The 16178-nt window shown below is 56.7% G+C and overlaps 6 protein-coding genes across 6 annotated transcripts; 3 read left to right on the top strand and 3 right to left on the bottom strand.

Annotated features, from left to right (window-relative positions):
- Positions 1-410: 410 nt before the first annotated feature.
- On the top strand, positions 411-1386 carry MYCTH_2123119 (uncharacterized protein; the record flags this gene model as incomplete). The annotated part of the gene is made up of 5 exons (XM_003659436.1): positions 411-504; positions 572-668; positions 760-766; positions 830-989; positions 1058-1386. 5 exons carry the CDS (start codon positions 411-413, stop codon positions 1384-1386), a joined length of 687 nt encoding a protein of 228 aa, XP_003659484.1.
- Positions 1387-1635: 249 nt separating this feature from the next.
- Positions 1636-2710, bottom strand: MYCTH_110536 (uncharacterized protein). The gene is made up of 2 exons (XM_003659435.1): positions 2193-2710; positions 1636-2111 (listed from the first exon to the last, which is right to left on the bottom strand). The coding sequence occupies exons 1-2, from the start codon at positions 2509-2511 to the stop codon at positions 1990-1992; spliced, it is 441 nt and encodes a 146-aa protein (XP_003659483.1). The 5' UTR covers positions 2512-2710; the 3' UTR covers positions 1636-1989.
- A 946-nt stretch (positions 2711-3656) lies between these two features.
- MYCTH_2296595 (uncharacterized protein) lies at positions 3657-5774 on the bottom strand. Its single transcript, XM_003659434.1, has 6 exons — positions 5519-5774; positions 5375-5415; positions 5200-5297; positions 4478-5129; positions 3845-4428; positions 3657-3778 (listed from the first exon to the last, which is right to left on the bottom strand). Exons 1-6 carry the CDS (start codon positions 5560-5562, stop codon positions 3755-3757), a joined length of 1443 nt encoding a protein of 480 aa, XP_003659482.1. The 5' UTR covers positions 5563-5774; the 3' UTR covers positions 3657-3754.
- A 1039-nt stretch (positions 5775-6813) lies between these two features.
- MYCTH_2296591 (uncharacterized protein) lies at positions 6814-8149 on the top strand. The gene is made up of 2 exons (XM_003659433.1): positions 6814-6954; positions 7028-8149. The coding sequence occupies exon 2, from the start codon at positions 7038-7040 to the stop codon at positions 7989-7991; it is 954 nt and encodes a 317-aa protein (XP_003659481.1). The 5' UTR covers positions 6814-6954; positions 7028-7037; the 3' UTR covers positions 7992-8149.
- MYCTH_2296588 (uncharacterized protein) lies at positions 8150-9902 on the top strand. The gene is made up of 3 exons (XM_003659432.1): positions 8150-8990; positions 9078-9394; positions 9495-9902. The coding sequence occupies exons 1-3, from the start codon at positions 8731-8733 to the stop codon at positions 9680-9682; spliced, it is 765 nt and encodes a 254-aa protein (XP_003659480.1). The 5' UTR covers positions 8150-8730; the 3' UTR covers positions 9683-9902.
- Position 9903: 1 nt separating this feature from the next.
- MYCTH_2296586 (uncharacterized protein) lies at positions 9904-14013 on the bottom strand. The gene is made up of 2 exons (XM_003659431.1): positions 13323-14013; positions 9904-13209 (listed from the first exon to the last, which is right to left on the bottom strand). Exons 1-2 carry the CDS (start codon positions 13754-13756, stop codon positions 10353-10355), a joined length of 3291 nt encoding a protein of 1096 aa, XP_003659479.1. The 5' UTR covers positions 13757-14013; the 3' UTR covers positions 9904-10352.
- Between the last annotated feature and the right edge of the window lie 2165 nt (positions 14014-16178).

Raw genomic sequence — 16178 nt, 5'->3', positions numbered from 1 at the left:
AGAAGAACCCAGGGTCTTGCCGTGTTCGTGAAGTTCTTTAGTCAGCCCATGCGCCTTCCATCCGGCTTCGGGGGTCGTACTTGGTGCACCCGGCGACGTTCGGCACCGACTCGAAACCCCTGGGTCAATTTCGTACCTCTCAGATATGGGTTTCACACTTGCGAATCTCACCTTGGCGACCCATTCCGTTCTCTGCTCGGGGATAGCGCTGTGTCCAAAGGTATCGTTACAAAACCAACCTCGCCGGCTTTTGAATTTCGGTCGAACCCACTACGCATCCTCCCCCCCCCCCCTTCTTTACCCCTAGCTCCCGAGTTTTTCGCCGGTGGAGTGCCCGTTCCAAGCAGGGTGGAGCGACCGAGAGGGCCGTCAAGTTCGCGAACTCGTATCGACGGCCGGCGGAGACAGCCATGGATACAACCAGCAGGGTCTGCGAGAACGATAGCGGGTACTTTTGGTACATTTTGCACTTGGACAACTTCATTCTACAGCGGCTGCTGCAGTGTCAATCCTTGTAGACAAGAAACCATCGGTTGCCCTGCGCAAGCGCGCGGCCAACCAGCCTCGCTAGACGTGACTTTTGACCTTATCAGCATCGACCCAGACGGTCACGAAAACACCCTCGATATCGCTCTCTTTGTCCCTTCCCCCTTCAACACCGACTCCAGGTGCAGCCGCACCATCATCAGCCACAATCCATACCACGCCAAACGCCACCAATGACGAGGGGTAAAGCGATGGGATGACCGTCTCCGTTAGCGCCATTGTCGGTATTATTGTTGGATGCGGTATCGTCGCCGTGTTCGCGGCCCTGGTCGCGTGCATGTAGTGGAGCCGGCACCGACGGGAGAAGAAGGAGGAGCGCGTTCATGTCGCAAGGCTTGATTCATCGAGAGGGCCAGGCGAGGAGCTGATACCCCCAGGGCTGGAGTCCGTTTTCAATCCCATGGCACAGATTGGCCCCGGGAGTGTCTTTGACCGATCAGAAGGTATGACTCTCCATGTCATGACTCAGACAGGGATAACGATCACCGGGGCTGATGCTTTCCCACCCCAGGACGAATGGCGAAAGCGGATAGCTTGGTGGGTTTCAGTCCGCTCATGCACAGTTCCCGCCAGAGCATCTTGAGCAGTGGCGCACACCACGGCATCGGCACCGTCAGCCCTCTCAGCCCCGATAGCTCGGGGGGTTGCGCTTCGCGCTATAGCCCTCCGGAGCTGGATACTAACCCGATACGCGGTGGTATGATTAACTCAACAAAGCACAACAAACAGGCCAACATCGGCCCCCAAATCGTCAGGGGGGAGGAAGCAGAAGCTGTGCCACGGGCAACACTCGGCGCGACCGAGAACGAGCGAGAGACCGGGACTTACGTGAACAGCTGAACAAAATTTCAGACCGTCCAGCTGTAAATAGAGCGCCAAAAGGCTGGATTGCCCATTCGTGGGGGATGTACTGTCCTCCGGAACAAGAGTTGTGGTAACATGAGGAAAGAAAATAAAGTCGATCCATCGAGTCAAACATTAACACTACGGAGTGGGCGGAAATCACCTTACTTGGATCAGGGCCTTGGGATGCCGGAGAAGTTTGTTGATCACGCATCACGATACTCAGGGCGATGGGAATCATGATTTGTGTGGGTATCTCAATGTTATGTCAGAACAGCGCTGGGAACTATCTAGTAATGCCACAGGAAGAAGAGGAAAGACACACCTAACCTCCTATCGAACCATTGTGTGCCGTGTCCTTCGCCCGAGGTTTGCCCTCAAGGGCGTAGATAGGCAACACGGCGGATTTGTACCGTGAAGGTTACTTGCCCCTCTTCCACTCCGCTCTTGAAGTTAGGATATTGCTGCAGGAAGAGGTTACCATTATGTGTATGGTCACCAACAGGAACAGGGCCAGAACCTGCATGTGTCCACCAGCAGAAGGATTTTCTCTTTTTTTTTTTTTTTTCCTTTTTTTCTTGGTTTTTGTCCGGTGCCTCCTTAATGGCTCATCCGCTTGGCCATCTCATCCAGCAGCTCCTGCAGATCCTCGTCGCTGATCTTGTCGGCAAGGGAAGGGATCATGGTCTTGCATTCATCGGCGCCGTCGCAGCAGAGAGATCCTGGAGAGGCGGAGATGGTAAGCTCATTGCCTTCAAACGCGCATAAGAACGGGCGGTCGGTAAGGGAGGGAAAAACCTAACCAATCTGCGCCCTCTCAAACTTGGTCAGCTCCTTGCGTGCGCTGAGCAGCCGCTCGACGGCCTCGACATTCTCCTTCTCTTTGAAGCGGGCGAACGCGTCGAGGTAGTCGAGCGTCTTGTTGAGCACGTCCGTCTCGTTACGGTCCTTGCGATCCTTGCGCCGCTTCGTCAGCAGCGCGTCGAGGACCAGCGACGCCTCCGAGAGCGTCAGTGTGTCAACGTTTTCGAATTCGCCCAGCTTGAGCACCGCGCCCGCCTCCTCCTCGCCCGGCGGTGGCGGCTTCGACCGGGACGTAGGTGCGTGATTTTGGTCTGACATGTTTTCCTCTCTTTCTCTTTGTCTCCCCGTGTGCGTGTGCGTGCGCGTGGAGATGGCCTCTCGAGAACTAGTTGATGCCGAGGCCGCTGCGCTGGTCCACTCCTCAGAGCAAACCTCGATCGACGGTATATGCTGTCAAGCTTGTTCTCGATCAGAATGCGCTGCCTGAAACCAGTTCGTTTGATCGGAGATTCGCGAAGTCCTTGAAGTATTGAGCTGCTCCGGCTTCGGGAATGGGGGGATCTGGAATGGTTGGGCAGCTGTTGCCATGAGCAGACAGCACATGCCTTTGTGGTGTTGCGGCTACAGTGCGGGAATCTGATTTTAATAAACGAATACTGTGTATTAGGAAGCATGAGCTGGGGCCATCACTGCGGGATCGACCGCGTCCCTTGCTGTCGGGGCATTGCGGCTCAACTCAACGTGGTGGGGTCGTTCAGCCCAACTCGGAAAGCCCTACAAGGGAAGCTCCGAGCTCAGGATTCGACCAGGGAATCCGTTTAGTGCGTGCGTGCATGTATGTACATACATACGTCCGTACATACATATGGGCCCATGTAATGGTTGATCGCTCACCCTCAAACAAAGCTTAACCCTCGTTCATATTGGCGACTTCACTCCCGCGGAACCCAAGACAGGCTTCCAAAAATGGCAATTCGTAGTACTTTCATGTGTTCCACAACAGCTTCCGATTTGCTGATTCGCGACTCCAGTCGCGTCTGCAGGCGAGTAAGAAAAGAACCTTTCAAGGTTCATTACTAAAGTTTTATTGTGGCCGTGGCACCCCGTGGAATGCCACCTCTAGCGCCTTTGCTATATCGCCCAATGCAAGTCCCGCACTATGCGGGGACGTCTGCGGCCAAGGACATTGTGATGTCCAAGTTCTGGCGAGGTACGAATAGAGAGACCCCGGCCAACCAGCCGCCTCCAACACCTGGCGGAATGCCAGTCTCGTCTCGCTTTCTCATGTATCTTTGTCTGTTTCTCCTTTGTTTCTGCCCATGTTCCCAGCCAACACTCTCGCCAATCTCCATTATGCTTCGGTAAACGTTTCGATGAAGGTCGCATAGACCCGGTTGGGAATAAAGTTGAAAGGTCCAGTGTGGGCAGCGCCGACTCGTGCCAGACGCTGTCTTGCGCCAAGATCATCTGTAACTTCCACAGCATTGCAGGCCAGGCAGAAAGTGCCGCACACGATCACCTCTCCGGAGCGTCCCACTGTTGAGGTGGGTTGAGCACCTGTCTACAAAGCAGAAAAGACAAAGAGCTACACATCATGTCAGCAGGCGACCGAACGTCACGTTGGTCGGTTTTGATCGGAACTGGCGCTTACATTATTCGTCGCGGCAATCGCGATGCTGTCCTCAAAAGGATGCCAACTCATGTGGAGAATCTTCTTGTTGAAATCGATCTGGTCGGCGTCCGTCTCCTTGCGCATCCTCTGGCCTTGGCCTGGTGCAGCCGGGCTCCCCGCCCTCGAGCCGCCCTTCTTTCCGTTTGCCGTGGAGCTCGCCGAGGAGTTGATGGGCGTCGGTACTCCTACCTTTTTAGCCTTGAAGGCCGACTTGTCGGCCTGCAGCACTACCTCCACCTCCTGCTCCGGGTCTGAAGGGTAGATCATGAAATTGTTGTTGTAGCTTCCGGTCATAACGTTCTTGCCATCGCCCGAAAACACCACCTCGAACTTGTCAAAGATGCTGTCGTTCTCATACGTGTCGCAGAGCCTTGGCCTGAGGTGTTCGTGAATCGGGATCGTCTTGATGGGTTGTCTCTCCATGTTCACATCCCAGATCTTGACGGTCAGGTAGTCGCGTGAAAGGATGTATCGGCCATCGTACGAGAAGCGGACGTCTGAGATGGACGAGATAATCTCAGAGAAGAACGACCTCGAAGCGGGGTCTTCCTCTTGCTCAAACACTGCAGCCATGTTAGCCGCGGCCGGACGGGTACACGCCGGCCTACTTACGCTTGGCATGCTGATCGCACAGGGCGCTCTGCCGCATGTCCGCCAACTTAATCGTCCCTTTGGAGCTGGCATACATGAACCAGTTGCAGCTCAGAGGATGGAACTCGGCTGCCGTGATGACTTCGGTCAGCTCCTCCATGTTTGCTGGCTTGATGTCGACGATATTGAAGCTCTGGTCCTGGATGTTCAGATTCCACAGGTTGATACGCAGGTCGTCACTGCTGATGAACGTCTCGCCGTCACTGTTCACCGAGATGCTGTTGATGTGGTAGGCGTGGGCATTCGCATACGTCCGCCGGGGAACAGCGGCCACGACGGTATCGTGGTGGGTCAGCCTGGGAAGCTTCAGGTCACTTGCACTGCGAAACTGGACATTTGGCAGCGGGCGCGGGGCTCCGCCTCCTCCAGCTATGTTTGCCGGGGTCAAGTCGTGCGAAAGGTTGTTCTCGGCCACGACCTTAAGTGACTTCTCAAACACTTTCCAGAGCTTGATGGTTTTATCGTTTGTTGACAGAAGGTAGTGGGAAGCGTTCTGCCGCCGGCACCACTTGATCTTGTTGATCTTCTCCTCTATCTCAAGCGACTTGAGATAATCGAACTCGGGCTCGTGGGACTGGAACTCGGTGTGGAACTTGTACTCGCAAGTCTTTTTCTGCGCGGAATTAGCTGAGCCGCCGAGGGAGAAATACCAGACGAGAGGTGGGCACGGATTTCCGACTGACTGTTTCATTGCGCTCGAATAGAACAACGCGCCCGCCCTTATCACCCGTGGCTAGATAGTTTCCTGTGTGGTCGAACTCGACGGTCGAGATGATATCGGCTGGTTTGGGTGAAGGTCAGCACGATTCGATACCCCAACTACCTCGTGTTACAGCGCTGGATTCAAGCCTGTCGTACCTTCCGTGATGTCCTCCACATCTCCTTTATCACCAAAGCATCTAGTACTCACAGTTAGCGAACAGCAGGACAGGTGGCCCGAGGGCCTGGCTGATCACATCCATATTGTGTGTGCGCGAGCGCGGCGAGGAAGTGCGGGCTTACTGGGTGAATTTCCATGTCGGTACGTTTGCTTCTGCGTCCACCATCTTGGAAATCTGGAGGCGCAAGCGAGAAATAGCCCGCTTCTGCCAACAACAGCTGCCAAAGTACGAACAGGAAGGCGGGGGCCGAGCCGGGGATGCGACGCGGTGAAGTCGAGGTCTGGAGTGGTATTGAAGGGGTCCCCGCGGGTTGGTTCTGTGTCGGGGCGGTACGAAGGCGGGGTTCGGCGATCGTACCGGGGTGCGTGGAAGCTTGGGCGAGCTGGGGCGATGCAAAGTCTATGATGCAGATGTCGGAGAGGCAGGATCTGAATGGGAAGAACTGAGGCCTGCTGTGGTCCGTTGCTGGCGGGGAAGGACGCGGAAAGTAACTGTGCCACCTTGCACGAGGGGGTTGTAGCACGGAGCGGCGATCAAAAAAAGAAGGGAAAGAGAGGCAAATAGCCAGCCCTGGCACCAAGCTCAAACCTCAGTATACGGCAGGCGCGGGACAGGGGATTTCAAATGAGGCATACGTTGTGGTAAGGGACACAGTGGGGTCGTGTGTCGATGTTTGGTGTATGTGGAAGGGCACGAACGTTGTTAGAAGCAGGTTGATCTTGAAATGACGGGAGCAAGCGTTGGCGCAATGACTTTGACGGTGCACTGCCCGAATCGGCCAAACTGCTTTGGGGCCGAATGGAGACCCCCCAAAAGCACCGGCCACCAGCCCACCGCAGAGCCCACCAAGGCGGGCATCGATAAGCCAGTCTGTGCTTCGCCGAAGAGCTACCAAAGGTATGTAATCCGTACAGAGACTACCTTACCGACTAAGGTACCTGTGTGATGTAAGTATGTACCTATGTATATCGGTACATACATGCACGTACACTATACGTACCCCGACGTTCACTCAACGTAGATATTTTAAAAAGACATTACCTAACGTATCAATGTGCTTCCTTTGAGCGACTGCTCAGCTACAATCAGCGCGATTCCAGCATTGGGTATGTATCTTATATACATAGAGGAGGTCAGGCACCTACACTGGAGACATAATACAATCCCGGTTACCACCCTCTGGAGCACAACAGTAGGTGCTGTCCCCGCGGTCAGATGTGGAGCATGCCTTCCCTATACCCGAGGGAAGCTAGCAAGGACATGAACATAGGCGATTCTTGTACCTGCCAGTTCTTCACCTGCCCCAAACTTCTTCGCAAACAACCAACAGGCAACCTTCACTGCCTGCAAACTACCTCAGCCATAGAGAGACGCATCGAAACATCAAGATACAGAAGAGATCCTGAATCAAGGGTTTGAGAAACCACCCGCCGACGGCCTTGTTGGGAACCGACACCGGGCAGCAATGCTCAATCTCCCAACCGAATTGTGCCGCATCACATGCAACTCATCGGCTGGCGACGTGGATTCGCTCATTGACGGCTAACCAAAACTACAGTTTGTGAATCTCTGTCCCGTCTCTCACTGGCTGTGACCAGTGCCGAGCCGTGCTTACAGCTGATGACAACAGCTGGTCCAGGATGGGGGGCGAGGCCGCGAAAAACGATTTCAAGGGAAAAGGAAAGGCTACCGCAGCGGACCATGACGAGGCTTCCAGCCATGGTCCGGCCGAGCCAACAGCTTCCGGCCCGTCACTTTCTCGAATGGCGCAGTCAGCGGCGTCACTTTTGCTGTCGGGACCGCTAGGAGGAGGGCCCGACGCCGAGAAAGGGGACTCATCGCGAGTCGGGGAAGCGCTAGTGAGGGTAGGCGAGAGCTCCGTTCGGCTGCGACCAAACGGCCCAGGCGGCGCGAGCATGAGAACCGGGCAGGTACAGGAGCACATTGCTCAGGAGGAGGCATCATTTGCCGCCTTCCTAGACAGCGGAAGCGCACCAAAGCTTTCGGAGCCAGGCGGAATGGAAGAGGCCTGGCAGTCGGCTGTTCCTCGTGCAGCTGCGGCGCAAGTCACTAGGCCCATGGATTCGGTGCCACTGTCAGTTGCAGATCAAGAGGCGAGAGACGGCGCCGATGTCGTCGCCTTGCTGTCTCGTGACGGCGACTTTGACAGTGTATTTGAGCATGTCGACGAGCCCCCGTCAGCAAGCGATTTATCGGCGCTGCGCCAGGCGCTGTTCGGGGATGGAGCAGATTCCGGCAACTCGTCTCCCATTGCGTGGGATAACGTTCTCAACTTCATCCCAGAGTACCTTCGGACGCCTACGATATCCGCACCCGGCATCGAGCCAGACGGCCAACTTTCGGCGCACCTGGGCACCGTTGCCCCAGACGAGGCCTGGCAAACGTGGATAAGCCAGTGGTCCCGTGTGCTGACAAGCTACCAGGACGAGGTCTGGGGCGATTTGAGCGCGCTTGTTGACGAGGCCCGCACCGAGATCCGGCGGATGGAGGAGGTGAAGCCTGGGGAGAAGCCCCCCGTACCAACTGCCTTACTGAGGCTGCGGGCCATCCTCGGTCATCTTCGCGAGCCATAAACAGCGGAACAAGTCAAGATATGCGCTGCCTTGCCGCTTCAGACTCTGTCGGCGATGAGGCGGCGAGTGGACTCGGCGCGAGACCAGCACAGCGGCCATTTCCATGACGCTTGGAGTCTCATGTTTTCCCACGTGTTTGCGTGGGATTTTTAGGCTGGGATCGCGACCAGGCACGCCTGGCTGCCCCGCTCGACAGCGCGGTGTTGCATTTTTACCCCGCTGGACGGCCAGCGAACCGGGGTCTCCAGCGCCTGGGTTGCTGTGGCAGCGGCGCCATGACATCACTCAACCGCTTTTGTAGCCCTGTGGTTGGTCCATGCTATATCTCCGAGCTTCCATCACCTGGAAAGCCAAGCCTCTCGCAGCGCTGTGTTGTACGGTACATACAATCTCGGCTCGCGGCTGCCACACCGCCCTGCCCGAGGAACCGCCGCTCACGTTCTTTTTTTTGTATGGCATTCGTGAGAAGTGTCAGGATCACGGAGGTCACACTCGGGCACACCTGCTTCCTGTACATACCTATATTTTTGCTAGGAACAATGCGGCTTTGAGGCACAAGCGTCTGTCCAACCAGTCGGTTTATCTGAAGCTCTCCGACTTCCAATCATATGCGTCCAGGCGACCATCTTGTTCCCGGAATTGTTGGGCGCCGTTCCATTCGTCCTCCTGCGTGATTGGCCTCGGGGTCCCGTTATCGGCCGTTTTCCAACCGGAGTTGGTCCAGTGGTCAGATTTCAGAATGAGCATCGAAGGACGGTCTCATGCCCGAAGTCTGGGCGGCCTGCTTCTGGTGCTTGCATGGGCATCGGCAACCTGCGCGAGCATGCAGCCCTTCCAGCCCGTCGAGACAGCAGCTGCCATCGCGCGACGTCAGCAATCATGTCTCGCCAACTTCTTCAGCTGCGCCGACCAGGGTCCGGTTTTCGACGGCACCTGCTGCCAGAACGGCCAAAGATGCGCCCTCGATGCCAACAATGAACCGGCCTGTTGTCCTACCAAGTAAGTCTCGTTAGGGCGTGCCTCGAACCACCAAACGGAGCAGCACCACACTGACGGCCTGACTCGCTCCGCTCCTTCTCTATCCAGTGCTGTGTGTACAGGCACCGCACCAGCAAGTTTCGTGACCCCCGACCCGGCCGGCGCTACCACGGCCGTATCCTACGTCCCGAACGAGTTCTTCTCCTTCCCCTATGTTGCCACTTCCTTTGCCAACCCGGGCCATTGCTCGGCGGCCGTCATGCAATGCAGTTCCAACTACGCAGCCTGTACCTCGCAGCTGGCTCTGGTGGGCGGTTCCGGAGATGGCGGCTACGCCGTTACCGTCGTCGTCCCGGGCGGTGGCGGGACGACGGTGACCGCGGCGGCGGGGATCAGCGCAGATGCCGCAGCCGCTACCAGCATCTGTAAGGACCGCATTCCCCCCCCCCCCCCCCCTCCCCTTCCCACCCGATTTCAGTAACCCATTGCTGGCCCCGCAAGTAGCTTACTCGGCCTGTTGTATAGGCAGCAGCTTATCCAGCGCGGCATGCGGCAGTTTACAACCCAGCATGTGCACCAGGTCTGGCACCGCCGCCGATGGTTTCTACTTCGGCACGGGCACGGGCAACCCTGCCACGAGGCCGACGGCGGCAGCCTGTGCCGGAGTGGTCGGTGTCTTTGCGGCTGGTGTTGCAGGCCTAGGTATCCTGTGAAAGGCCATTCCGCAGTTAACATGGGAGTTTTGACGGGCTCGTTTCGCGCTTCGACCCGGTTCTTTGGAGGCTCTTTGGTTTGATCTTCTTGATAGAGCTGGCGGATGAGACTGGAAAGCGTGTTGTTTTGCATTCCGCCTCCATCATAGCCATTCGATATTGCTTTCACGAAGTCATGAATCCATGATCAAATACCCACTCTGCTTCACTTTGTTGTTCTCTGCTTTGTTGCGTCATTTGTTGACAGATGTTGTTCACATGGCTACTGCCCCGTCACCAGCTGCTTTTATGTCCTTGATGTTCTGTTGATTATCCATTTCAAAATCCGAGTTTATCCCACTGAACCCTATTTTGGGCTCCTGATTACATACACACAGCATTATTGTCTGTTACTGGGCCAGTCTACAATTAAGACCATTTCAATCACCGCCCGTAAAAAAACAAAATCCCCTTTTGTGCGCCCCCGCTTAGTACCCATGGATATCCAATGCCGAATCATGAAAAGGGAGAGAGAGTAAAAAAGAGGTCCATCCGGGGATATATCGACAGATCCTCCAACCAACACTTTGGCATGCTTGGGTGAGAGGTAAACGCATGAGCTGAGAGATCAAGTATGGAAATCGGTATGTTCCACAGCGGGGATTATTCATGAAGAGGGGGAAAGATGGGCCTATCGTCTCTCGTCCACCACCTCAGCTGAACTTCCAAGGAGGTCGACCTGATGGTCAACCCTGTTTGCACTTCCCTGATTCACGAAGCCGTAGCCTGCAGGCGTCCCGCTGTTAGAGTCTTGCAAGTCCACCTGGACGAAATCGTCTGTGAGTCCTGCTGACGAGCCCGTCTTTTGCGAGCTCGTCCGTTCGAACGGTAACCGGGATGGCGTTGCCGCAGATGGAGTAAGATTTGCCTGTTGATCTGGCTCGGGTTGTTTGGGATGGGACTCCCTAGACTGCGACCGAGTCCACGAATTCCGCTTCGAGCTCTTCCGAGGAACCTCGGGAACCCGCAGGTCGCTTTCCACTTCGGCGAGTAGCGCTTCAACGGTATCATTGGTGCCCGTTTCTGGGGCACCATTCCTAGACAAGGCAGAGGCTGGCGGTGCGTCTGAGGCGCCGAGTCCGTCCAAGCTATCGTCCTGAGACCGCCTCCCGCTGTTGAGTGGTTCTCTCTCTGGTGATGTTACCCGAGAGATGCGGGCGCTCCCGTTCCCGCGCCTCTGCACATCCCGCCCCTCGTCTTCCTCGTCTGACTCGATTGGACCGTTCCGCAACACGCCCATGGCGACCGGTATCCCTTCTGGGGGAGGATCGTCGTCGAAGTCGCTGCCCGCAACTCGCATGGCTGGCGGCATTCGTGAGCTCCTAACCACCTCGAATCCTTTCCCCTTGTCTTTCCTCTTCTTGCCAAACATGCCCCAGAACCAGCCGGCCGGTGAGGTTACCGGCTTGGTTGGGTCAGCAGGGCCGGTCCTCAGTTTACGGTTGGGCGCGTCCGAGTTCAACCGCTCGCCCCTGACGCCGTAATAGAAATCGACCTCACGAGTCGAATAATCGGCTCTTGGAGCGAAAGGAACCGTGTAGGGAGCGGGAGTAGCATCCCTAGAAATCGAAACACCGGCTTCCGCTGGATTTTCAGCGGCGCCCGACCAGGCCTGGCTAAGGCGTTTCTGGGACAGCTCACTGTTTCTCAATGCCCCCGCAGCGTTCGATGACGGGGAAGACGACGTCTCCATGGTCTGGCGCCGCTGCCTCGGGGGTCGATAATAAGGGTCCGGCGTCTGCATACCAAAGGCGCCGTGGTGGCGAAGGGCGTGCTTGGGCGAAGGCAAGTATGAGAATGTACTTGTCTCGCCCGGTGTCGTTGGGGTGAAGGAACTTGCCCCGCTGTCAAGATTGCGAGCTGGGGTATCGAGGCTCAGGGTGTCTAGAACAGACGAGCTTCTCTGGCGACGATGCATCAACATCCCAATACTCCCGGCCGATTCGCTCCGAAGACGACCGCCTGGCATGATGTATCCATTTTTAGATACCTCATCGGCATCAAGCATCGCGGAAGTAGACAGCTGGCTATGCCTGGACGGGCCATTCTCCCGACGACGAGACATGCGCCGCGACAGCTGGCGCATGCCAAAGATCTTGGACAAAGCACCCCTAGTCTGCCCACGGATGTCGTCGCCGCCGGCTCCGAGCATTCGGGCGAGCACCTCAACTATGGTCTGCACGGCGTTGAGCAGGAAACCAAGTACGAGTACGCCGGCGTGGGTGACGAGAATTGCATAACCGATCCAACCCTTTGGCCCGTCAGTTACCCCAAGAGAGGGAACGAAAGCAACCATCAAGAGAACGGTTATGAGGCGAAGCGCAGAGAAGAGCGTGTGGTAGGCGTTCATGGACGTGGGCGAGTGAAACGGTCTGAAAGCGTGGAGCGTCAAGATCTGAATCACCTCACAGATAGCAAGGAGGACCACTTGGGCAACTCCTGCGGGCTGCACGGCGCCAATGGCGATGCCGCGGACAAAGGTGAGCAGGACCGGTACCAGGGTGAAGGCGGCAGCTTCGTCCGAGTATGTATTGTAGAGAGGTCCGTAAAGAAGAACCGTCGGAAGGTCGTCGAACAAGAACGCCCTCGGTTTCGTGGTTGCGATGAGGTAGAGCAGCCAAGCTGCAAAGCCGATGATGAGGACCAGGGTGAGGACGGCGAGGGCGACCGCGTAGGCCGGCGAGCCGCTGGCGACGACCAGCTGAAAAGTCGACAATGCTACAATGGGTAGCAGGAAATAGTTGAAGACTATCCTGATGACGTTCCCAAGAGTGAAGGGGATGTTCTTGGAACGGAGATCCTCCTCTGGGATCTTCATCACAAAGCGATACAGCCAGTGACCAAAGAAGCCGGCCTGGACAAGCACTATCATGCTGGCAATGATGACGAGGAGCCACACCATCATGCCCGCCCAGACATCGTCCACCCTGCTCATCCCAACCAGCTGGGCAAGCTTCTGCAGGCCATACTTGCCGTCCGTAACATATATTCCGTCTCGGACGCTGATCCACCCCGGTTCCTTGCTCACGAGGCTCTGGTTGAACATCAGGGCAGCCCAAGAACCCCGGCTGACAATGGGTTGGTAGAAACCCGGGTAGTTCAAAGTAAGCCCCCCGGTGAGGACGACGAACTGGATGTACTGCAGGCAGTCCCCGAAGCCAGGCGTGACGAGGCGAAGGAGATCGGGATCACGGCCGTAGTTGGAGCTCCAGTGGAAGATATCGGCGGCTCCCCACGGGCTGAAAATACCGGCGAAGACGGTGGCCGCGCCCACAAACAGCAGGACGAGCAGAGGCAGGAACCTGAGCAGCCATGCGAGGTCTCCCAGGTCGGGAGTGACCGCAGCAGAAACACATCCGATGTTGGTGCCTTTCGAGTCTCCATATATGATGATGAAAGTCGCCGTCAAAGAGGTGAAGGCGTATGACGAGTAGAAGTCGTTGCTCATTGTCACGGACGGCAGAGATGGCAGAATGTGCGGAAGAGCACTGGGGGGGGGTGGGTGGGGGAACCGCCAATGGTCAGCATCTAGAAAAGCAGAGGGGATTGCCCGAGTTGGTCGAACCAAGACGATGCAAGACGACGGCGACCGGGAACCTACCTCGAGTTGGCCTCGACAAAAACCGGCGCCAGCGGACACGAAGCATTCACCAGCGACGTGTTGCAAAAGTTGGTGTTCTCCCTCCATGGTTCGTACGTCAGGACCTCGACCTTGCTATGCAGCGTCGTGAGTTTGGGATGTGGCACGTCCGGCTCTGGCTCATCCACGATTTTGCCGTCGGTCTTGCTGGGGTCCTTCCAGTGCGGGCTGTCGGGCGGCGGTAGCGCGACATTGGTGAAGGAGCCCGTCACGTTCCCCCACATGGTCACACGGAGCGTGTGTTTGGGACCCGTCGCTTCAAACGAGGCGTCAACCCACTCGGGAACCCATTGCAGAGGCGTAGGCACATGTTCGACGTAGGACTCGGGCAGGCAATTCTCGAAGGGAACGGTTGCTGCTGCGGCAGGGCGAAGCAAGACGCTAGGCAAGAACATCAGCGAGCCGAGGGCGGCGAGGAAGGATGGCCGGGGGCAGGTGAAAGCCAGAACGCTGCCGCCCGCCGGTGCCGTCGAATGAAAGACCAGCCAGTGACCCAGTCCGGCTGGCTACGGAGGACGAGGAGTGCGGCCGGCAAGATGCATGGCCGGAGCATCGCCGATGCCCACGGCGACGGTCGCTATGGCGAGCACCATAGGGCTCGGGCTCGGACTCGGGGATCAACGGGCCGAAAGCATCAACTGTTGGCATGATTTAAATCGAGGCCGTAGATTGCCAAGTGCGTCGACGACCGGCTGACTCAAGGGTCGGGCGGCGCGGCCTGTAGGCGACAGTGCACTCTCCAGAGAAGCCCGGGCGGAAAGGGTGGATGCAGCGACGACGGCAGGCGTTAGCGGCCGACTAGCTGTGCATCTTGGTCGAAGCTCCCCGGCCTGCAACGCCTCTTTGTCAACTCAGCTGGCGAAGCAAAGTAGGGCTCAATAACCCGGCCGACAACAGACAGAAGCGAGCGCTAGTGTTTGTCGCGTACTGTGAAGGGCGTCCACAACTCGTTAAAAACGAAGAAAAAAGAGAAGAAGAAAAAAGATACAGCAAGAAGGGCTCGCGAACGTTGGATGGTGTTGGATGGGATGATTTGGGGGCGTGGTCTGGGCGAGGTCCACAATGCACAGCACCGGCTTGTTGATCAACGGCGGCCCACTTCAATCTGGTTGGGCGCGGGTTGGCTGCAGCGCCCTCAGCCCGTCGGTAACCCATGGCGCTCTGCTGGGGCTGAGACCTGGAAAGGGTGACAAGGGTGACGGGCGACGCCAAGTCAGCGATGACGTCCGCTACCAGCCAGATAAAGTGGAGACGGCAGTAACTAAGTTTTAGGAAGCACCATCTAAGCCTCCCCATCCTCTACACTAGCGTGGTGTAACAGCTCCATTCCACCACCCCCAACACGAGGAATAGACGAACACAGCCCAGTAACTCTCTGGTGGACGTCTTACCCTGACCATCCACCCACAGCGAACTAAGCTACCGCCACCAATTCCACGAGAACGTCAGGGTCTTGATTGAAGCCGAGCAGGGGCAATCGAATACAAACAACCTCAAAATCGGGGCAGAAGCCTTTCTCTTTCAGATGAGCTTGTCTCCAGTTGCTCCGGGGTCGACAGTAAGAACATTGCTCTGGGTACTGCCCCCGGTTGGGGAGCTTTACTATTTACTATTTGATCTCGTTCCTAGTTTCTTCTGATCTTTGGTAGGATGTTGGCGGTATGTACAGTACAGCTTTCATCGTTGATTCATAGCTATCTAGTAGTTGAGTTGGCAGGCTGTTGCCGATGTTTTTCATAATACGAGTGCTAAGGCGACGGCTTGGCCAAGGCATTGGACCAAGCATTTCCCGGATTGGGGCTGCTCGCGAATTCGAAACCCACCACACCCTTCATGGTGCAAATACGGGCGGACACGCATACTCGGAAACCTCATGCAAGAGCATCCTCAACATGAACTACACTAATGCATGCCCATCCCGACGCACACACAGTGGCAGCGGCAAATTGGAAGATGCTGGTACCGCCTGAACCTTCACTCGGCCAGGTTCTCCTCCTATTTCTTCAGTCCCATGTCCTCGTGTCTGTCGCTGCACCTTAGACTTCCCCGTCCCCCGTGCCCGCGATTCGGCCCACCGGACGATGTAAGATATCTGCAACTAGCTGGGTAGCGATCTCCACTGGCGATGCATGTTACGAAGCTGTGCGCAATGACTCCTGCAGAGACCAAACATGGTAAGCACGCCGCTGACGGCCTGAACATCTTCCCACTCCGCCATCGGCAGACTTAATGGTGCTATCGCCGCCACGGCGGCATGGTCGTTTCTCTTCAGGCCGTTACAGATCCTCCTTGGCCGACTCGCGCCAGCAGATTGTCGATCAATCTGGCCGTGGCCTGAGGAATGCCTCCATACTGAAAGGCGCCCCTCAACTCTCCGTCAACCAACCAAGCGTCATATTGAGACGCCACAGCGACCAGCTGCGCCAGGCCACGGGCATCAACCTTTACCGTCAGTGACAGGGTGCAAGTCTCCTGATACCGAGGGATCGTCTCAAGAGGTAGCTGCTCTGTCTCCAACCGCTTGTTTCTCTTCTTCTCGGTGTCATTCATTCCAAGACGCTGCAGTTGGGTGGGCTGTGATATCATGTTATCTGTTAAGATAGTTGGCTGCGCTATGTCTCCGTCGAATCTTGCTCTAGAATGGATATTCGTTGCGTGTCCACCGATGCCTGGGGCACTGTCTGTTAGGGGCCGGCGAGGCTGCTGTGCCCGTCGAACCGTCATCGCCCGCCCAAGGTTACCCGTGACAACCTGCCCTGCCATGAGAACCCCCTCTTTACGCTCTGTCTGTCGAGGGGGTGCTGGCCCATTCTTCCA

Source organism: Thermothelomyces thermophilus, chromosome 1 (genome assembly GCF_000226095.1).
Source record: "Thermothelomyces thermophilus ATCC 42464 chromosome 1, complete sequence".
Taxonomy (NCBI): domain Eukaryota; kingdom Fungi; phylum Ascomycota; class Sordariomycetes; order Sordariales; family Chaetomiaceae; genus Thermothelomyces; species Thermothelomyces thermophilus.
The sequence above is the reverse complement of the archived record's forward strand: the minus strand, read 5'-3'. Positions and strand labels throughout refer to the sequence as shown.